The following is a 16832-nucleotide window of genomic DNA, read 5'->3' as shown; positions in this document are numbered from 1 at the left end:
AAATGGTTCCCCTCCCCCCAATTTCACCCCACCCCCTCATTGATGCGTTTGTTATCTGATGTGTTTCCGTGCATGTTGATGGCTTTCAGGTATGCTGTCTTGGTAGAGCGGCCTTAGAGGATACTTCTCATGCTTTTTTCATGCACAGGTCATGCAGCCAAAGATTGCAGTTTCACATGCCTGCATTACAAGTAATGAAAGGGAGCGCGATTTTGTTGGTTGATACAAGTTAATGCAACCCGTAAGTTGCCAGTAATCTGTACAAAAGCAATTTGTGGTCCAAAACAACATGACCATTTACTTTCAAAGTCCCTATGAAGCCCTGACAGACATAATGCATAGCATCTGCAATTCTTATTTTTTATTTTGCAGTAGTAGTAGTACAATAATAAATACATTTATTATTTATTTATTATCGTAAGAATTACTTTCGTCTTTACATAATTGAATGTGCTGACAACAAAATCACACAAAAATGATCCATGGAAATCAAATTTATCAACCCATAGAGGTCTGGATATAGATTCACACTCAAAATCAAAAGTGGAAAACCACACTACAGGCTGACCCAACTTTGATGTAATGTACTTAAAACAAGTCAAAATGAGGCTCAGTAGCGCGTGTAGCCTCCACGTGCCTGTATGACCTCCCTACAATGCCTGGACATGCTCCTGATGAGGTTGCTGAGGGATGTTCTCCCAGACCTGGACTAAAGCATCCGCCAACTCCTGGACAGTCTGTGATGCAATGTGGCATTGGTGAATGGAGCGAGACATGATGTCTCAGATGTGCTCAATCGGATTCAGGTCTGGGGAACGGGCGGACCAGTCCATAGCATCAATGCCTTCCTCTTGCAGGAACTGCTGACACACTCCAGCCACATGAGGTCAGCATTGTCTTGCATTAGGAGGAACCCAGGGCCAACTGCACCAGCATGTGGTCTCACGAGGAGTCTGAGGATCTCCTCTCGGTACCCAATGGCAGTCAGGCTACCTCTGGCAAGCACATGGAGGGCTGTGCGGCCCCCCAAAGAAATGCCACCCAACACCATTACTGCAACATCCTCCAGCATGACGCTGGAGGATGTTGCAGGAAGCAGAACGTTCTCCACAGCATCTCCAGACTCTGTCACATGTACTCAGTGTGAACCTGCTTTCATCTATGAAGAGCACAGGGCACCAGTGGTGAATTTGCCAATCTTGGAGTCCTCTGGCAAATGACAAATGTTCTTCATACCATCCTCATGGAATCGGTTTCTGGCCGTTTGAGTGGACACATGTACATTTGTGATCTGCTGGAGGTCATTTTGCAGGGCTCTGGCAGTGCTCTTCCTGCTCCTCCTTGCACAAAGGCGGAGGTAGCTGTCCTGCTGCTGGGTATAATTTCCACCTGTTGTCTGTTCCATTTGCACAACAGCATGTGAAATGGATTGTCAATCAGTGTTGCTCCCTGAGTGGACACTGTGATTTCACAGAAGTGTGATTGACTTGGAGTTACATTGTGTTGTTTAAGTGTTCCCTTTATTTTTTTGAGCAGTGTAGTCATCAGGCCATGCAACCTTAAAGGGGTACTCCGGTGAAAACCTTTTTTCTTTTAAATCAACTGGTGGCAGAAAGTTAAACATATTTGTAAATTACTTCTATTAAAAAAATCTGAATCCTTCCAATACTTATTAGCTGCTGAATGCTACAGAGGAAATTCCTTTCTCTTTGGAACACTAATGACATCACGAACACTGTGCTCTCTGCTGACATCTCTGTCCATTTTGGCAACCATGCATAGCAGATGTATGCTAAGGGCAGCATGTTGGCTCAGTGGTTAGCACTGCTGCCTTGCAGTGCTGGGGCCTTGGGTTTAAATCTCATTAAGGACAACAATAAATAAAGCGTTATTATTATTATAATAACGTCAGCAGAGAGAACTGTGTTCATGATGTCATCAGAGAGCATTCCAAAAAGAAAAGAATTTCCTCTGTAGTATTCAGCAGCTAATAAGTACAGGAAGGATTAAGATTTTTTAATAGAAGTAATCTACAAATATGTTTCAATTTCTGCCACCAGTTGATTTGATAGAAAAAAGGTTTTCACCGGAGTACCCCTTTAACCCCTTAACAATGCCGGACATAAATGTACGTCCTAATGAGCTGGAACTTAACGCACCAGGATGTACATTTACGTTCCTATACATAACCGCGAGCATCGGAGCGATGCTCGGGTCATGCGTGGCAGGTCCCAGCTGTTGATAGCAGCCAGGGACCCACCAATAATGGCGGACATCTGCGATTGCACGGATGTCCGCCATTAACCCCTCAAAGCTGTTATCAATACAGATCATGGCATCTGCAACATTGCGGTCACTAAAATGGATGATTGGATCGCCCCTAGCGCTGCCGCAGCGATCCGATCATCTAGAATGGCAGACGGAGGTCCCCTCACCTGCCTCCGCTGCCTTCCACATTCATGCGCGTCCCTGTGCGTCGTCGTCAAGGCAACATCACTAGACCGGGGCAGGCCCGGAGCGCGGAGAAGAGGCCCCCCCCCTGGTGAAAATGGACAGCCCGGAACGACTAACCCTCCCCACCGGGCGGTCTCTGCAGTATAGATGGCCCGGACCAGCTCACCCTTTCCGTCCCACCGAGGGGAGGTGAGTAGAAAACTAAAGGGGGGGGGGGGGGGGGGTCTGGATGATGAGGAAGGCCGCAGTGGTCTTCAAACTGTGGACCTCCAGAGGTTTCAAAACTACAACTCCCAGCATGCCCGGACAGCTGATGGCTGTCCGGGCATGCTGGGAGTTGTTGCAACATATGGAGGTCCGCAGGTTGAAGACCACTGACAAGGGATTGACAGGCAGAGAGTTCACTCGAGTAGAAGCCGAGGTGGGCGTTTTCAGCACGAAAAATCGTGCTGAAAAACTCTGCTTATGCTAGAGTATATATGGTATATATATTTTACCCTAATAGAACCAGTTATACAGGGTAAAACCTGGTGGTTGGCTTGCTGATAATCAAATAAGGAACCTCTTGATGTGTCTCTCAAAACTCCAATGTTGTATATTTGACATCTGCTAGCGGTTTTCCACCTTCTAGTCATAGAAATAATCATGAGTACATAAGGCCAAACCAGTGCATATTAGTAAAGTGGAGAGATGACTGTCAGTCGGATGCTTGTTAGCTATCTTAAGGTGCGTAACTGGCTTTACAAAGTAATTGGAAATGCCTGCAGGTGATGTTGATATACAGCAGTGTGTCCTATCCCTGTCAATGTAATATTTTCACCTGTTGGGCTATGGCCTCATTCACATGACCTAAAAGGTCAGAAACATTAGGAATTGTAGTTATTGGTGTAGCCACTTTTTTGTATTACTTTTTTATACTTATATACATTTTACACCTTTCTGCTCTGTGGCACAATAGTATGGTGTTGGGAGGGAGTAGTTCCCTGACCAACACTGTTATTATGGTACAGAGACTGTGCCTCCTCTGCAACATACAGCTGACACCCTGCTGCAATCTCCAAACCCGGATAAATAACCCCTACTTCCAGTAGTCCATCTTCACCTCCCACTAATCATGAAATGCCAATAGGTTTCCATTTTGGCTGACACCCTGTTCTGGTAAGGTACAGAGAGTGAGAATGAAGGACACTGCTGATATTGGACTCCCTTCTGTAGCTTGGCTAATGCTGTAAGGGCTTGAGGAGAATTGGAGCTGTAAAATCCTCCTGGATAGGATAATGGAATGGTGGCCCCTTGGAATCCAATAACTTTGGAACATTTTACAGTGACCAACAGTTAATCACAGTTAAGCTCTGTGATTTGCAAATGGTGTCACCAAATCTCACATTAGGGGTCAGACTTTTAAAGAGAGCCAACATCCCTAGTTGTGGATGCCTCCACAGAGGGGTTATTAGCTTGCAGAGCTAACACCTTGATATGGAGGGTAACACAATAGGTCAAACTTTCAGAAGCCAGTGTTACTGCTAGTATGTAAGAAGAGTTTTTTTCTTTATTAAGTCCTTAAACAGTGAACCAGGGAAGCTGCCTTGTGTTTGAAAAGTGGGCTGCAGCATGATAGAGACTGGTAGACAGGCACTAAAGTGACACACTGTGGAGTTGGTACTGGAGTTAAGAGAAGTAAGCCTTAGTATTAAAGGCCATTTCTGATCAACATACCTTTCCATCTGAAAAGCATTCAAACTGAGAATTGAAGGTTCTTACGAGATGTCTACATTAAAATTCAAAAGATGTTTTATGAAGCTGCATGACTTTTAGATTTACCCTTCAGTGGTGACAAGGTGATTTTAGTGTTCTCACTTCTTTCTTGGGCCTCTGGGAACCCCCTACTTGGTGCTCGACTTTCTCATTCCCTTCATTTAAGGAGGTTGAACCAGAGCTGGCTTGTTTGCCAGTGGTATGTAGTATACATGCATGGACTTCCTTTTCCTTACTTCTCTGTCCAGTAACAGCTCTGGCTCCTATCTGCTATGCATTAAGATAGCTCTGGATAAAGCACACTGGACTAAACAGACTAGCACTGAGCTGATGATTTACACAGTACAGTTGTAAATGGCATGATTATTTAGAAGTGGTTACTGAAGACTGGGCTTGCAAGGTGCTATGTGAGCAGAAAGCAAAAGAAGCCGCAGCAGGATCAGAGAAAGGAAAGGGTTAGGCCCCTTTCACACTACACAATTACTCAGTTTTCAAAGTTCCATCAGAAAATTGGCAGTAAAACAACAGTTACAAAATCCTATACGGCCGTTAGAAAATCCCATTATAGTCTATGGGATTTTTCTAATAGCAGTTTTAACCCGTTATAGCTCGTTATTAATAACGGCCGTTATTTTGTGACGGAAGATAGTAACAGGAGAAATAGTTCATGCGCTATTCACAAAATAACGGCCGTTATTAATAGCGGGCTATAACGGGTTAAAACGGCTATTAGAAAAATCCCATAGACTATAATGGGATTTTTTAACGACCGTATAGGAATTTGTAACTGCCGATTTTCTGACGGAACTTTGAAAACGGAGTAATTATGTAGTGTGAAAGGGACCTAACATTAAGCACAGAGCTGCTTTGGTGTTGACAAGCTAAGGGGGGGGGGGCGGCAGATTACACTGGAGCACTGACACAGTAGATGCACTGCCTTTTACACAAGCCACAGCTTCCCAGAGATTTATTAGTGGTTAGTCAAGTGTTTCTTACCTTTCTGGAACAGTGTGGATCATCTTTAGTAGGTAGGCTGGCTCAGCATGCAGGTACGTAGCTAAAGCTTTCTAAGGCTCTCTCCTGCACACAGAACATGGCTAATCCCTTTCCCCACTTCCTGTAATTTGTCCTTTTACTAGAGAGACTTCCTCTACAACAGGCAAAGGACAGCAGATTGCAGGGGAGTGAGACACCTAGTTGCCACAATTTTAAAACTTTTTTGGGCTAAGCAATCATGTTTTGTAAATGAATGATTTAAGCAATGCAAGGAATCACATTGGCTATCACATGGATCATAGTTGATCGATACTACAGTGCCCATTTGAACCTCTTTTATTGATTCCCCCCCCCCCATTTTTGTGCATTACAAGAATAGTTTGGGCCAACATGCTGAGTGAAGTGAAACCTGTCTGCTTTTGGCAGGGCATTGTCCCTAGCAACCAGACCATTATTGTTAGACTACAGGATAATGATCTTCAAATGGTCACTGGACTAATTTATTAACCCCTTAAGGAAGCAGACCATTTTGACCTAAAGGACACAGCTGTTTTTTTTGCAAATCTGACCACTGTCGCTTTAAGCATTGATAACTCTGGGAAGCTTTAACTTATGAATTTGATTCAGAGATTGTTTTTTTTATGGCATATTCTACTTTATGTTAGTGGTAAATTTTCATCGAAACTTACATCATTTCTTGGTGAAAAATTCCATTTCATGAGAAATTGGAAAATGTAGCTTTGTTCAAACTTTGAAACTCTCGGTAAGGAAAATGGACATGCCAAATAAATTCTATATTGATTCACATATACAATGTGGGAGATTTATCAAAACCTGTGCAGAGGAAGAGTGGTGCAGTTGCCCATAGCAACCAATCATGAAAATGAAAAATTTGATTTATTTTTCACTAAAAATGCTGGTGTTACCCCAAATTTTTCATTTTTACAAGGGGTAATAGGAGAAAAAGCCCCCCAAAATTTGTAACACTATTTCTTCTGAGTATGTAGTTTTGCAACATCTGGAGAGGCATAGTTTGGAGACCACTGCACAGTGGTCTCCAAACTTTGGCCCTCCAAATGTTGCAAAACTACAACTCCCAGCATGCCCAGAGAGCCAAAGGCTTTTAGTTTTGAAACCCCTAGCATACTCACCAGCGATCGCCGCCGCACAGGAGCCGTGATCGCCGCCTGGTGCCCGGTAACTGCCACCTGCTGCCTAGTAACCGCCGTCCGCAAGCCTTTGGTAGCCCGGGTAGTCTAACAAAATTGTAAATTAAATCAGGGCAAGATGACTAGAACATAAAAGAATAAGATGAATTTTGTCTCCTTTACAAAATCTGAGATTACATATAGTCGGTTCGTAGTTTCAGTGCCAAGTAGCAATTTATCTTGTATATTTAAGGTTTAGTCAAATTTTTTAGACTTTGTGAATGATTCTTGTGTAAATTATTAGGTTTTGTGTCACAAATAGGATTGGAAAGCTTTTTCCTAATTTTGGCTTTCTTAGCCCACACGTACCCTTGATACAGCAGTCTTAATGGGAATCTGTCAACTGCAGTTCATATTCTATAATTCTGACACTGTTTGTTAGATAACTGTTAGGGCAAGGAGACACATTGTGCCTTTCATATATGTTTATGCTTCTATAATGTATAAAAAAAAAGCCTTCATTCTCTGGTTCCAAGTGTCATAGAGATGTTTCCAAGCCTCTGAAGGGGCTTGAATGCCTCCTCGCTGCCCTTCCCATCCCTGTTGCTTCTTGATTGGCAGTCAACTGGAGGATGAGCCCTAATTCTAAATCTCACTTATATGAAGTTTTGGAAACAGGGATCCGCATCCAGCTGACTGTCAATCAAGCAGTAATACAGATGAGAGGGGCAGTGGGGAGACGTTCCAGCAGTTCAGGGGCTTGGGAGCGCCTCTTAAACACTTGGCACCAGAGAAAAAAAGCATTTTTTCTAAGTTATAGAAGCACAGACAGGTAAATAAAAGGTACCATGTGTTTTCTTAACCGAACAGTGCAGCTGACAGATTCCTTATAAGGTTGCTATTAATAAAAGCTGTTCTCTCCCAACCCCCACCCACCTTATGCATGCCTTGTTTAGCCACGTATGCATGTGTTCGGTCGTAATCTTCTCATACACCTATGGCAGGGGCACATTAACATCTGCCAACAGGGAGAAACACTGAGAAACACTTTAAATGCAGTCCTGTTGAAATTGGCAAATTTGTCTGACATTTTATATGCCAGCTTTTGGTGTTAACGTTGCCACGATATAAAGAATGGGTTGGTGGGAAGCTACAATTGTGAAAGGGTCAGAATAAAATAGCCACAAACAAATAATAATAAATTTGCATCTGAAAACCTTAAACCATGCCTCTTGTACAAACTGTCGTTCTATTTTCTTTTAACTAAAACAAAACCCTCTTTGTCGAACGAGGCATTTAAGTGTATAAAAATTCATTATAACTGTTGTACAAGTCATATAAGCAAATTTTTTTTGTGTTAATTTCAGCAGAAATCTGGTACATTTGCAATAGTCCTCTTCTCTACGGTTTTGTTCTTTGTATAAAATAAAGGTTATTATAGTCAAATTTGTTTTTCAGCCATAACAGAAGTCCAATCCTAAGATGGCAAGTGTTGTGTGTCCCAGAAGGCACATATTTCATCTTCTTTCTCTTGATAGGGATGTATTAGTGCTGCCCTCGTGTTCATTGTTGTACCCCCACCCCAACCTGTCTTCCTTTTTTCCGAGCACAGAGTGGGTTTTGTGTTAATCTGCTATCTTAGTCAGGGTTAATGGTCTTGACCTTTTGCAGATTTAGAAACTGACCCACATTAAACCCTCTGTGATAGACCAAACACATTTCCATTTTGACTAGCACCCGTGGTCCTGGCAGTTTTGACTTTGAGCTTTTCTAATACTTTAGCTCTAACAAAACCTCCATAATCTAGTGTAGGATGAATTTAATTATCATAAAGTGTGAACTGCCTACAAGGCTTAATCTGACTTTAATTTCACGTTAAAATTTTTTAATAGATTCATGTTAATTGTCCTCTATTATTCGCATTTATTATATTTTATGCTTCCCCGCTTTCTGACAATGAGCCTTGTGCCAGGCCTTTTACTACTAGAATGAGAGAATTAGAAAGTGAACATTAAGATTGTGTCATAGTGCCGGCCATTACTATGCATCTCTAATCACTGCTCAGTTTTCTTCTCCTCGCTATGAAGCAGTCGTTGCTTTTCTTTTGAGATTTTTGTATAATTTTCTGTCTATTTTTATATCTTCGATCGTACCCAGCTGAGCTCCTAGTCTGATCTCCTGCTAGTAGGAGTATCTCAGTCATCCCACTTTTCGATGAAGTAGGATTTAATGATGGTAGTGATATCCAGCTGTTGTCAGCCATTTGCCACTAAGCTGTTTCATCCACACGTTGGTGGTACAAATCTTATAATAAAAATGTTGTCGTAACATAAATAATAGCGAGGGCTGCTGGAAGCCATAATAGAGGATTTCCTGGCCACCAGTTAATAAACACAACATATTAGAATGTATATAGAGAAACCATCAAGAGAGTGATGTGCCTGCCTAGATCCAGAAAACAAGGTGTTGATGTGCTATTTATTTTTATTATAGCTTGTAAGAATTAATGAATTTCATATTGTTCTATATAACTAGAGGATCCAATTTTATCCAAGGGACGTGGAAGACTATATGGCAGTAGAGACACTAGTGGTACATGTACAATTCTATGAGCTAACATTCAGAGCCTTTGTTGCTACCTCCATCAAATTTGGTATGAAGAATAACACAGCAAGCATTGTTATTCATACCGTGAATATGATGGAAACCATGATGGAACCTGACAGAACCTGTCATGTCAGTGGGGTCCTTCATGCTCTGCTAGGGTTTTTCATATGAAGGATCCAGCACCACCATTATGCGACTGTTTGAACAAATCCTTAGTTGGTAGTTAGCAACGAATATTAAAGATTTGTTAATAAACCTATTCTTTTTGGCACTGTACATGGAGTATATGTTGAGGGTTTTGTGCAGCATTGAGCAAAGTAGAGTTTTGTATGCCAAATTCACTTTTTCTGGGGAAACATTTTTTTTTACCACTCATTTGAGCATATGGCTGCTTTTTATATAAGGCCATGCTTGCAGTGGAGATTTTCTCCCATCTGAAGGCTAACAAAGATAAGAGGGTTGTGTGTTGTAAACAAATGCTCCTCGTTTTAACAACCTTGTCCTTTTCCCTTTTATTCTATGTATTATCTGTACTATTAGACTGGGTCTTACTGCCGATTAAGACACTCAGTAATAGCTTCCCTGACTGCAGGCAAGTCTTGCAAGAGTGCAGCTTACAGAATAAAGATCTATTAGAATTTCTAGAGAAAACCTGACTTGAACTCTACCCTTATTCAGTCATATTCTTAATATTAACTTGTAAGTCATTTGGGTAATCGTATTGATTAAATAGCATTTTAGGGAGGTTGAAAAAATAAAAGAAGGGAACAGTTTTTATTAGGCAGTTTTTAATGTAAGGGAAAGTGTCCCTATTTGCATTGGAGTAGGATTGATTTATTTGCAGGTGACGTTGCGTCCTACAGCTGTAGCAAGTGGTTTGTATAGACTCACATAGTTCTGCATTGTGTTTCAGGCGACAGATTGAAGAATCTTCCAAACCAAAGAGACAATCTCAGCAGATTGAGAAAGCTGTGACAACAAATTACAAACCAGTGGCCAACCATCAGAATAATGTAAGTAGCCTTCCATATTGTATAGTGCATGCAACCCAAGTTTAAATTTCAGAGTGCATTCAGCAGCAGTAAACTGAGTTACATAGTAACATAGTTCATAAGGTTGAAAAAAGACCAGAGTCCATCAAGTTCAACCTATAACCCTAATAAGTCCCTATTGAGTTGAGTTGATCCAGAGGAAGGCAAAAAACCCTCATACTAGAGGTAAAAATTCCTTCCCGACTCCAAATATGTCAGTCAGGATAAATCCCTGGATCAAACTTCTGTCCCTATAAATCTATTATACTTAACCAGTAATGTTATTACTCTCCAAAAATGCATCCAGACCCTTTTTGAACTCTATTACAGAGTTCACCATGACCACCTCCTCCGGGAGAGAATTCCACAGTCTCACTGCTCGTACAGTAAAGAACCCCCGTCTATGCTGGTGTAGGAACCTTCTTTCCTCTAGACGTAGAGGATGCCCCCTTGTTATTGATACAGTCCTGGGTATAAATAGATCATGGGAGAGATCTCTGTACTGTCCCCTGATATATTTATACATAGTTATTAGGTCTCCCCTAAGCCTTCTTTTTTCTAAACTAAATAACCCTAATTCTGATAATCTTTCTGGGTACTGTAGTCCTCCCATTCCCCGTATTACTCTGGTTGCCCGTCTTTGAACCCTCTCCAGCTCCACTATATCTCTCTTGTACACTGGTGCCCAGTACTATACACAGTATTCTATGTATGGTCTGACTAGTGATTTGTACAGTGGTAGAATTATTTCCTTGTCGTGGGCATCTATGCCCCTATTGATGCACCCCATGATTTTATTAGCCTTGGCAGCAGCTGTCTGACAGAGTTGCAGGTCTGCTGCATGATGGGCGCCAATGGAACCCGATAACCCCATTAACTTTAATGAAGTCCATTTGGTTTTCTGTGTCCTTTTACTCAATTTGTGTTGACAATGTGTTTATTTTTTATTTTTTTATTAGTCCAGTTATTTGAACAGATTTTGTGACTTAGGCCCCAAACAGAGCACTTGACCCTGATGTGACCGTAACTTAAGTTGGTCATTTATTTAAAGCTATGTATTTCGAGTAAATATTTTTATATGTAAAACTCCTTGAGAACGATATGCCATAAAGTTTTACACACCAAATTACCCTCATAAACTTATTTTAAGACTATTTGCTTCTAAGATTTTCAGTTTTGAGTCTGACACAAATTTTGCGTTTCACATGGTTTATTGCTTCAGAGTTTTTAGATGTCTTAGGCTAAGTTCTGTGTTAAGCTCTATTTAGGGAAGCTCCATGTGCTGAGTCCTTTAAAAGAGCAGGGCATGAACCAAGAAAAAAATACTGCAAGAAGTAATTTTTTGTCAACTCAAATCCTGCAAAACAAAAGACTCCATACAGAAAACCAGACTGACACCATTAAAGTCAAAGGGATCCGTCGAGACCAACAGACCATTCAGCTCAGTTTTGATATCCTTGATTAGACTTCCGAACAGAGCTCCCTAACTGAGCTCCAATGGAAGTGTGAACGAGCCCTTCATCATTTGTTTCTATGATATAGGCATCTGTCACCTGAACTGACCCCTGTAATGTAGCCCCAAAAGCACATACTCACTAAGCTATGTTTTAACATACCTTTAATTTTATATTTTGGTGGCCGAATAGAAGAAAAATGGACTTTGCAATTCCTTTACCAGTGTCTTGGAGGCAGGCCCAAACATCACTGAACTTTGGTTAACACACAGGGCTTCCTAGCCTGAAACAGCCCTCTGTGTGCAGTCTGCACAAGCACTGTGGTGTCTGGAACACTTGCAGTTAAGCTTTGACCCCTGCTTGAAGGCTGTTTGGTGTGCTCAAGTCTGTCTAGAGAGCAAGCTCTTTATCTCTAGTGACTGTGATTAGAGATGAGCGAACTTACAGTAAATTCGATTCGTCACGAACTTCTCGGCTCGGCAGTTGATGACTTTTCCTGCATAAATTAGTTCAGCTTTCCGGTGCTCCGGTGGGCTGGAAAAGGTGGATACAGTCCTAGGAGACTCTTTCCTAGGAATGTATCCACCTTTTCCAGCCCACCGGAGCACCTGAAGGCTGAACTAATTTACGCAGGAAAAGTCATCAACTGCCGAGCCGAGAAGTTTGTGACGAATCAAATTTACTGTAAGTTCGCTCATCTCTAACTGTGATGAGTTGGCCAGCCAACAGGGGTAAAACAAGGAAAACCACAGTACTGGCGCATGCACAGTCTGCGAACACAGGGCTCCTTGTCAAGCAAGTGACGTCTGGGAGTCATGTCAGATCAGTAAGGAGTATGTGCTTATGGAACTACATTAGAGTACGTTCACACTGAGGAATTCAAGAGGAATTTCCTCGAGTAATTCCACTAGCTTTTTCAGCTTGAAGTTATTCAGCAATAGATTTTCCATTCACTTCAATGTATTTTCCGCTTCTCAGTTCACACTGAGTAAATTCTGCTCGATGAATTCAGACACTGAATTCAGTTCCACTTGAAGAAAGAACATGTTCATTCTTCAAACTGAATCCGCAAGCAGAATTCAGTATAAGGAAGAAAAAATTATATATTCTGGATTTTATATATATATACCAGTCCTCAAGAGGCAGTGGAAATAAGAAAGAAAAAAGAAAGAAAAGGAAAAAAGAGTAGAAATTAGGAGAGAGAGAGAGATGAGAAGAAAGAAAAAGAAAGTAGGTTGTGAGAAAAGAGGAGTATGTATGCTAGACTATCCGATTTAGGATGGATACAGGGATACCTAAAAATAACATTTATTGGTTAAGTACAATAATGCAATATACATCTGTGCAGGGCCCTTGCACAAGATGTTATATATATTAAAAATAAAGTGATAGAACAAAATAATAGAATAAAAATGGAGAATAATATCAGCAGCTGGATAATAAAGTCTATTGGTGGAGGTAAAAAGTCTATGGTTCCAATAAAATGATGTTCGTGCAGCAATAGATTTCCAATATTATAAGAATCAATGAAAAATAGCAAACATGGATCTTTGCAGGCGCATGGACAGCAGTGGATAAAAGTGCATGGAGTCTTCAATACATATAGATGTTTATTTTAAGCACATAAAAGCAACGCGTTTCCTGCCCGTAGCGGGCACTTCATCAGGCAAGTGTGCATGTATACAGGTATCAGAGAAAGCACATTTAAATAGACAGTCCCTACTTACAATCAAAAGGTCAAATCAATTAAGCTATTCTGGACAGGATTACGGAGTCCAGGTGAACACAGTTACGTAACAAAAACACCATACAAATGTCTAAACAAACTTATCACAGATAGAGGTATTATAGTCTCTAGTGGATACAGAGACACAGAAAGTTATAAAATCAAGAAAAAAGGAAAATATGATAGCCGCAGAATCTCCAAGCACTGGCTAGTGGACGGTTTTAGGTTCCGGCTGCCCAGTACTGGAGTAGTCTGATTTTATGAATGAGCGACGCTACAGATACTGTAGCGAGGCTGAGAGTGGGCGGGGCCAGTGCATGCACTGGCTGAATATGGATTCATGAATGAACGGCGCTATAGATCCTGTGGCGAAGCTAGTGGTAGGTGGAATAGAAAACACACACTGGCTGGATAGAGAGCAGTGATCATGCGCTAATATTAATTAGAGAAATATAGATGGAAAAAACATGTGCTCCGCTAGTTATAGGGGAGCTGGCAGAAAGCTGAGAGTTGCAGGTGAGAAACACGGAGAAAAACCCAGATGAATAAAAAGGGTAGTAACCCCTAGCAACCAGGTAATGGTAATTGAAAATTTAAAATCGGGTCTAATGTGGTAAAATCTAATAGTCTATAGCCTAATGTAATAGACTGGAGGAGCACAGCTCACAAGACTGATGATTGGTACTGTTAAATTCAAAACACATGCATCAACCATAGGCAACAATAATAAACCAGAATAAAAACAATAAAGCTGAGAAAAAGATGCTAGCGTGCCATAGGTAGTAGACACAGGGATATTGGTACGTATGTATATGTCTCACTCCATATATATTATAAATAACATTTCAGTATTAGAGGGGTGTGTATGTATGTGTGTGTATATATATATATATATATATATATATATATATATATATATATATATATATATATAATGTTATTTGATGGTAGAGCCATCTCAAAGGCTAAAAATAGGTTAAAGACGTATATAGTGGGATAGATCGGTACAAAGTAAAAAGGAGGGGGGGGGGGGGGGAGGAAAGGGCAATAAAAGGATTGATGCACACATATACGGGACAGAGATCATTAGCCCACGAACCTGATGGGGAGAATTCCATAAAACTAGATATATAAAAAGAGTACGCAAATATGGTATTATATATTAATATAAACCTATAGACGTTAAAACCTAAGAGTATAGAATTACCAATAAAAATGAATGACTCCATGTTCATAAAAAAATAAAAAAGGGGTGGGGGGGGGGGGGAAAGATGGTGAATAAGAGTTAAATATTTGTTATCATATCAGTATGGTCTCAGAAATTTCATTCAATCCCTGCGGTTGCAACGTGCCACATTTAAAGATCCAAAAAATCTCAAGTCTCTTGAAGAGTTCAAAATGATTGGATTTATGTTTGGGTACATGGTCAATAGGAGTGACCTTAAAAGTTTTTGTAGGCCCATGGGGTACAGTGTTCAGGTGTCTTGATAAGCTGTGCAACATAAACCCAGTCTTGACATTAAACCGATGTTTATTTATTCTGTTTCTTAACCTCATGGTGGTACGCCCTACATATTGGATTCCACATTGGCATTTTATCAGGTAAATTACGTGATCTGATTCACAGGACAAATGATGTTTAATAGGAAAAATCTCACCAGTAGCATGAGAGGTAAAGTTGGTTTGTTGGTGGGAAATATCTCCACAGCATAGGCATCTCTTCTTTCCACATTTGTAACTCCCCGGGTTACTTTGAGTATGTTTTTTAGGCTGATGTCGTTTAAGCTGGCTGGGGGCTAAAAGATTTTTCAGCGACGGGGCCCTGCGGAAAGTAATTCCAGGATTGTTGTTTAAACAATTTTTAAGGAATTGATCTCCCTCTAGAATACACCAATATCTCTATCCTAGATCTCTATTTTCTTTTTCATTATCATTAGTAATGCTCTGCTGTCCTTCCCTTGGCTCTTCTTTTTCTTTTTTCTTTTTTTTTTTTTGTGATCAGGCATTCTTCCTGGGTAAGAGTTTTTGTCCTCTGGTATGCGTCGGAGAGGAGTTTCTTCGGGTATTTTTTCTCCAGGAATAGTCTTTGAAGAATACCTGCCTGAGTCCGGAAGTCCTCGTCCCGAGTACAATTTTTCCTTATTCGCTTATACTGTGAATAGGGGACATTTTCAAGCCATTTTTTGTGGTGTCCACTCCCGAAATCAATATAACTGTTAGTATCAACTTTTTTTAAAAAAAGTCGAAGTGATGAATTCGTCAGAGTTATGTGATATAATCAGATCCAGAAATTCTATTGACTCACAGCTGGTTGTCATGGTAAAATTTAGGCCCCATTCATTTTGATTTAAATGTTCAAAGAACTCTCTTATAGTATCCTGGGGCCCATCCCAAACAAATACCAAGTCATCGATATATCGCCGGTATAATACCGCATACTTCTTGAAAATGGAGTTCCCCCATATATGTCTCGTTTCAAATGCCCCCATAAACAAGTTTGCGTATGATGGGGCCACTTTGGCCCCATTGCCGTCCCTCTAGTTTGGTGATAAATATCACCATCATAAGTAAAAAAGTTGTTCTCCAAGATGAATTTTAAACCTTTCAAAAGGAAGAGGCGTTGGGATTCGCTGATTTCGGAGTCCCCAATAAAAAATTCTTCAACTGCTCTTAACCCCAAATAATGGGCTATATTCGTATAAAGAGCCGTGACGTCACAAGTTACCATCATGTAGGTCTGTTTCCAGGGTATGGTGGACAGATGCCTAATCAATTGGGTGGAATCGCGGAGGTAACTGGGGAGTGTACATACATATTTTTGAAGAAATAAGTCCAGATAGTGAGAAAGATTACTGGTGAGAGAATTGGTACTGGCAATAATAGGACGACCTGGATTACTGAGGGATTCATTAATTTTAGGGAGAAAATAAAAATATGGTTGATTCAGATGATTCATGGTTAAAAATTGAAATTCTTGTTTGTTGAGGATGTGTGAACTGTATGCCTCTTGATAGAGTACACTCAATTCATTCTTAATTTTCACAAAGGAGCTCTCCTGAACTCTTTCATAAAAATTAGTGTCAGAGAGAATTCTTAAAGCTTCTTCATGGTATTGACTGTAATTAAGAATCACCAGTCCTCCTCCTTTATCTGCAGGTCTGAATACGAAATCAGATTTTTTTTGCAGGTTTTTTAGTGCTTCTATTTCTTTTTTATTTAAATTAGATATTCTGTTCCCCTCTCGTTGGTCCAATTTACTGAACTCCTGGGATACCATGTCATGAAAAAGGCTGATGTGATGGCCCTGGACATGTGTAGGGTAAAAGGTTGAAGGTGCTTTGACATCTTGATGTATGCTGGTATCGGTTTGATCAATATCTGGTGACTTGTTAGATCCTCCATCTGTGTTTTTTAAATTAAAAAAACGTTTCAAAGTAAATTTTCGAGTGAATTTATGTAGATCTAAGAAAAGTTTAAATTGATCAACTTTATAGGTCGGGCAAAAAGACAGCCCCTTATTAAGTAGAGAGATTTCATATGGATTAAGAAGGTAATCTGATAAATTAAAAATCTTGACTGCTTCAGCTTTGTAGTCCACATGTGTTCTTCTTAGTCCACTGTTCTTCCTCTTTTTGCCCCCTCTGCTTCCTCTAGGTCTTTT

General features: G+C 40.5%; 1 protein-coding gene across 2 annotated transcripts in view; it reads left to right on the top strand.

The window, feature by feature from the left end:
- Nucleotides 1–16832, top strand: part of GTF2F2 (general transcription factor IIF subunit 2) — a 212977-nt gene that overhangs the window by 114467 nt on the left and 81678 nt on the right. For both annotated transcript variants that reach the window (XM_056555426.1, XM_056555425.1), the window contains one exon: nucleotides 9874–9973. In XM_056555426.1, coding sequence (XP_056411401.1) covers nucleotides 9874–9973 — 100 coding nt within the window. The remainder of the gene's footprint in view (nucleotides 1–9873; nucleotides 9974–16832) is intronic.

Source organism: Hyla sarda, chromosome 2 (genome assembly GCF_029499605.1).
Source record: "Hyla sarda isolate aHylSar1 chromosome 2, aHylSar1.hap1, whole genome shotgun sequence".
Taxonomy (NCBI): Eukaryota; Metazoa; Chordata; class Amphibia; order Anura; family Hylidae; genus Hyla; species Hyla sarda.
Note: the sequence above shows the minus strand (reverse complement) of the source record. Positions and strands in the feature narration are given on the sequence as shown.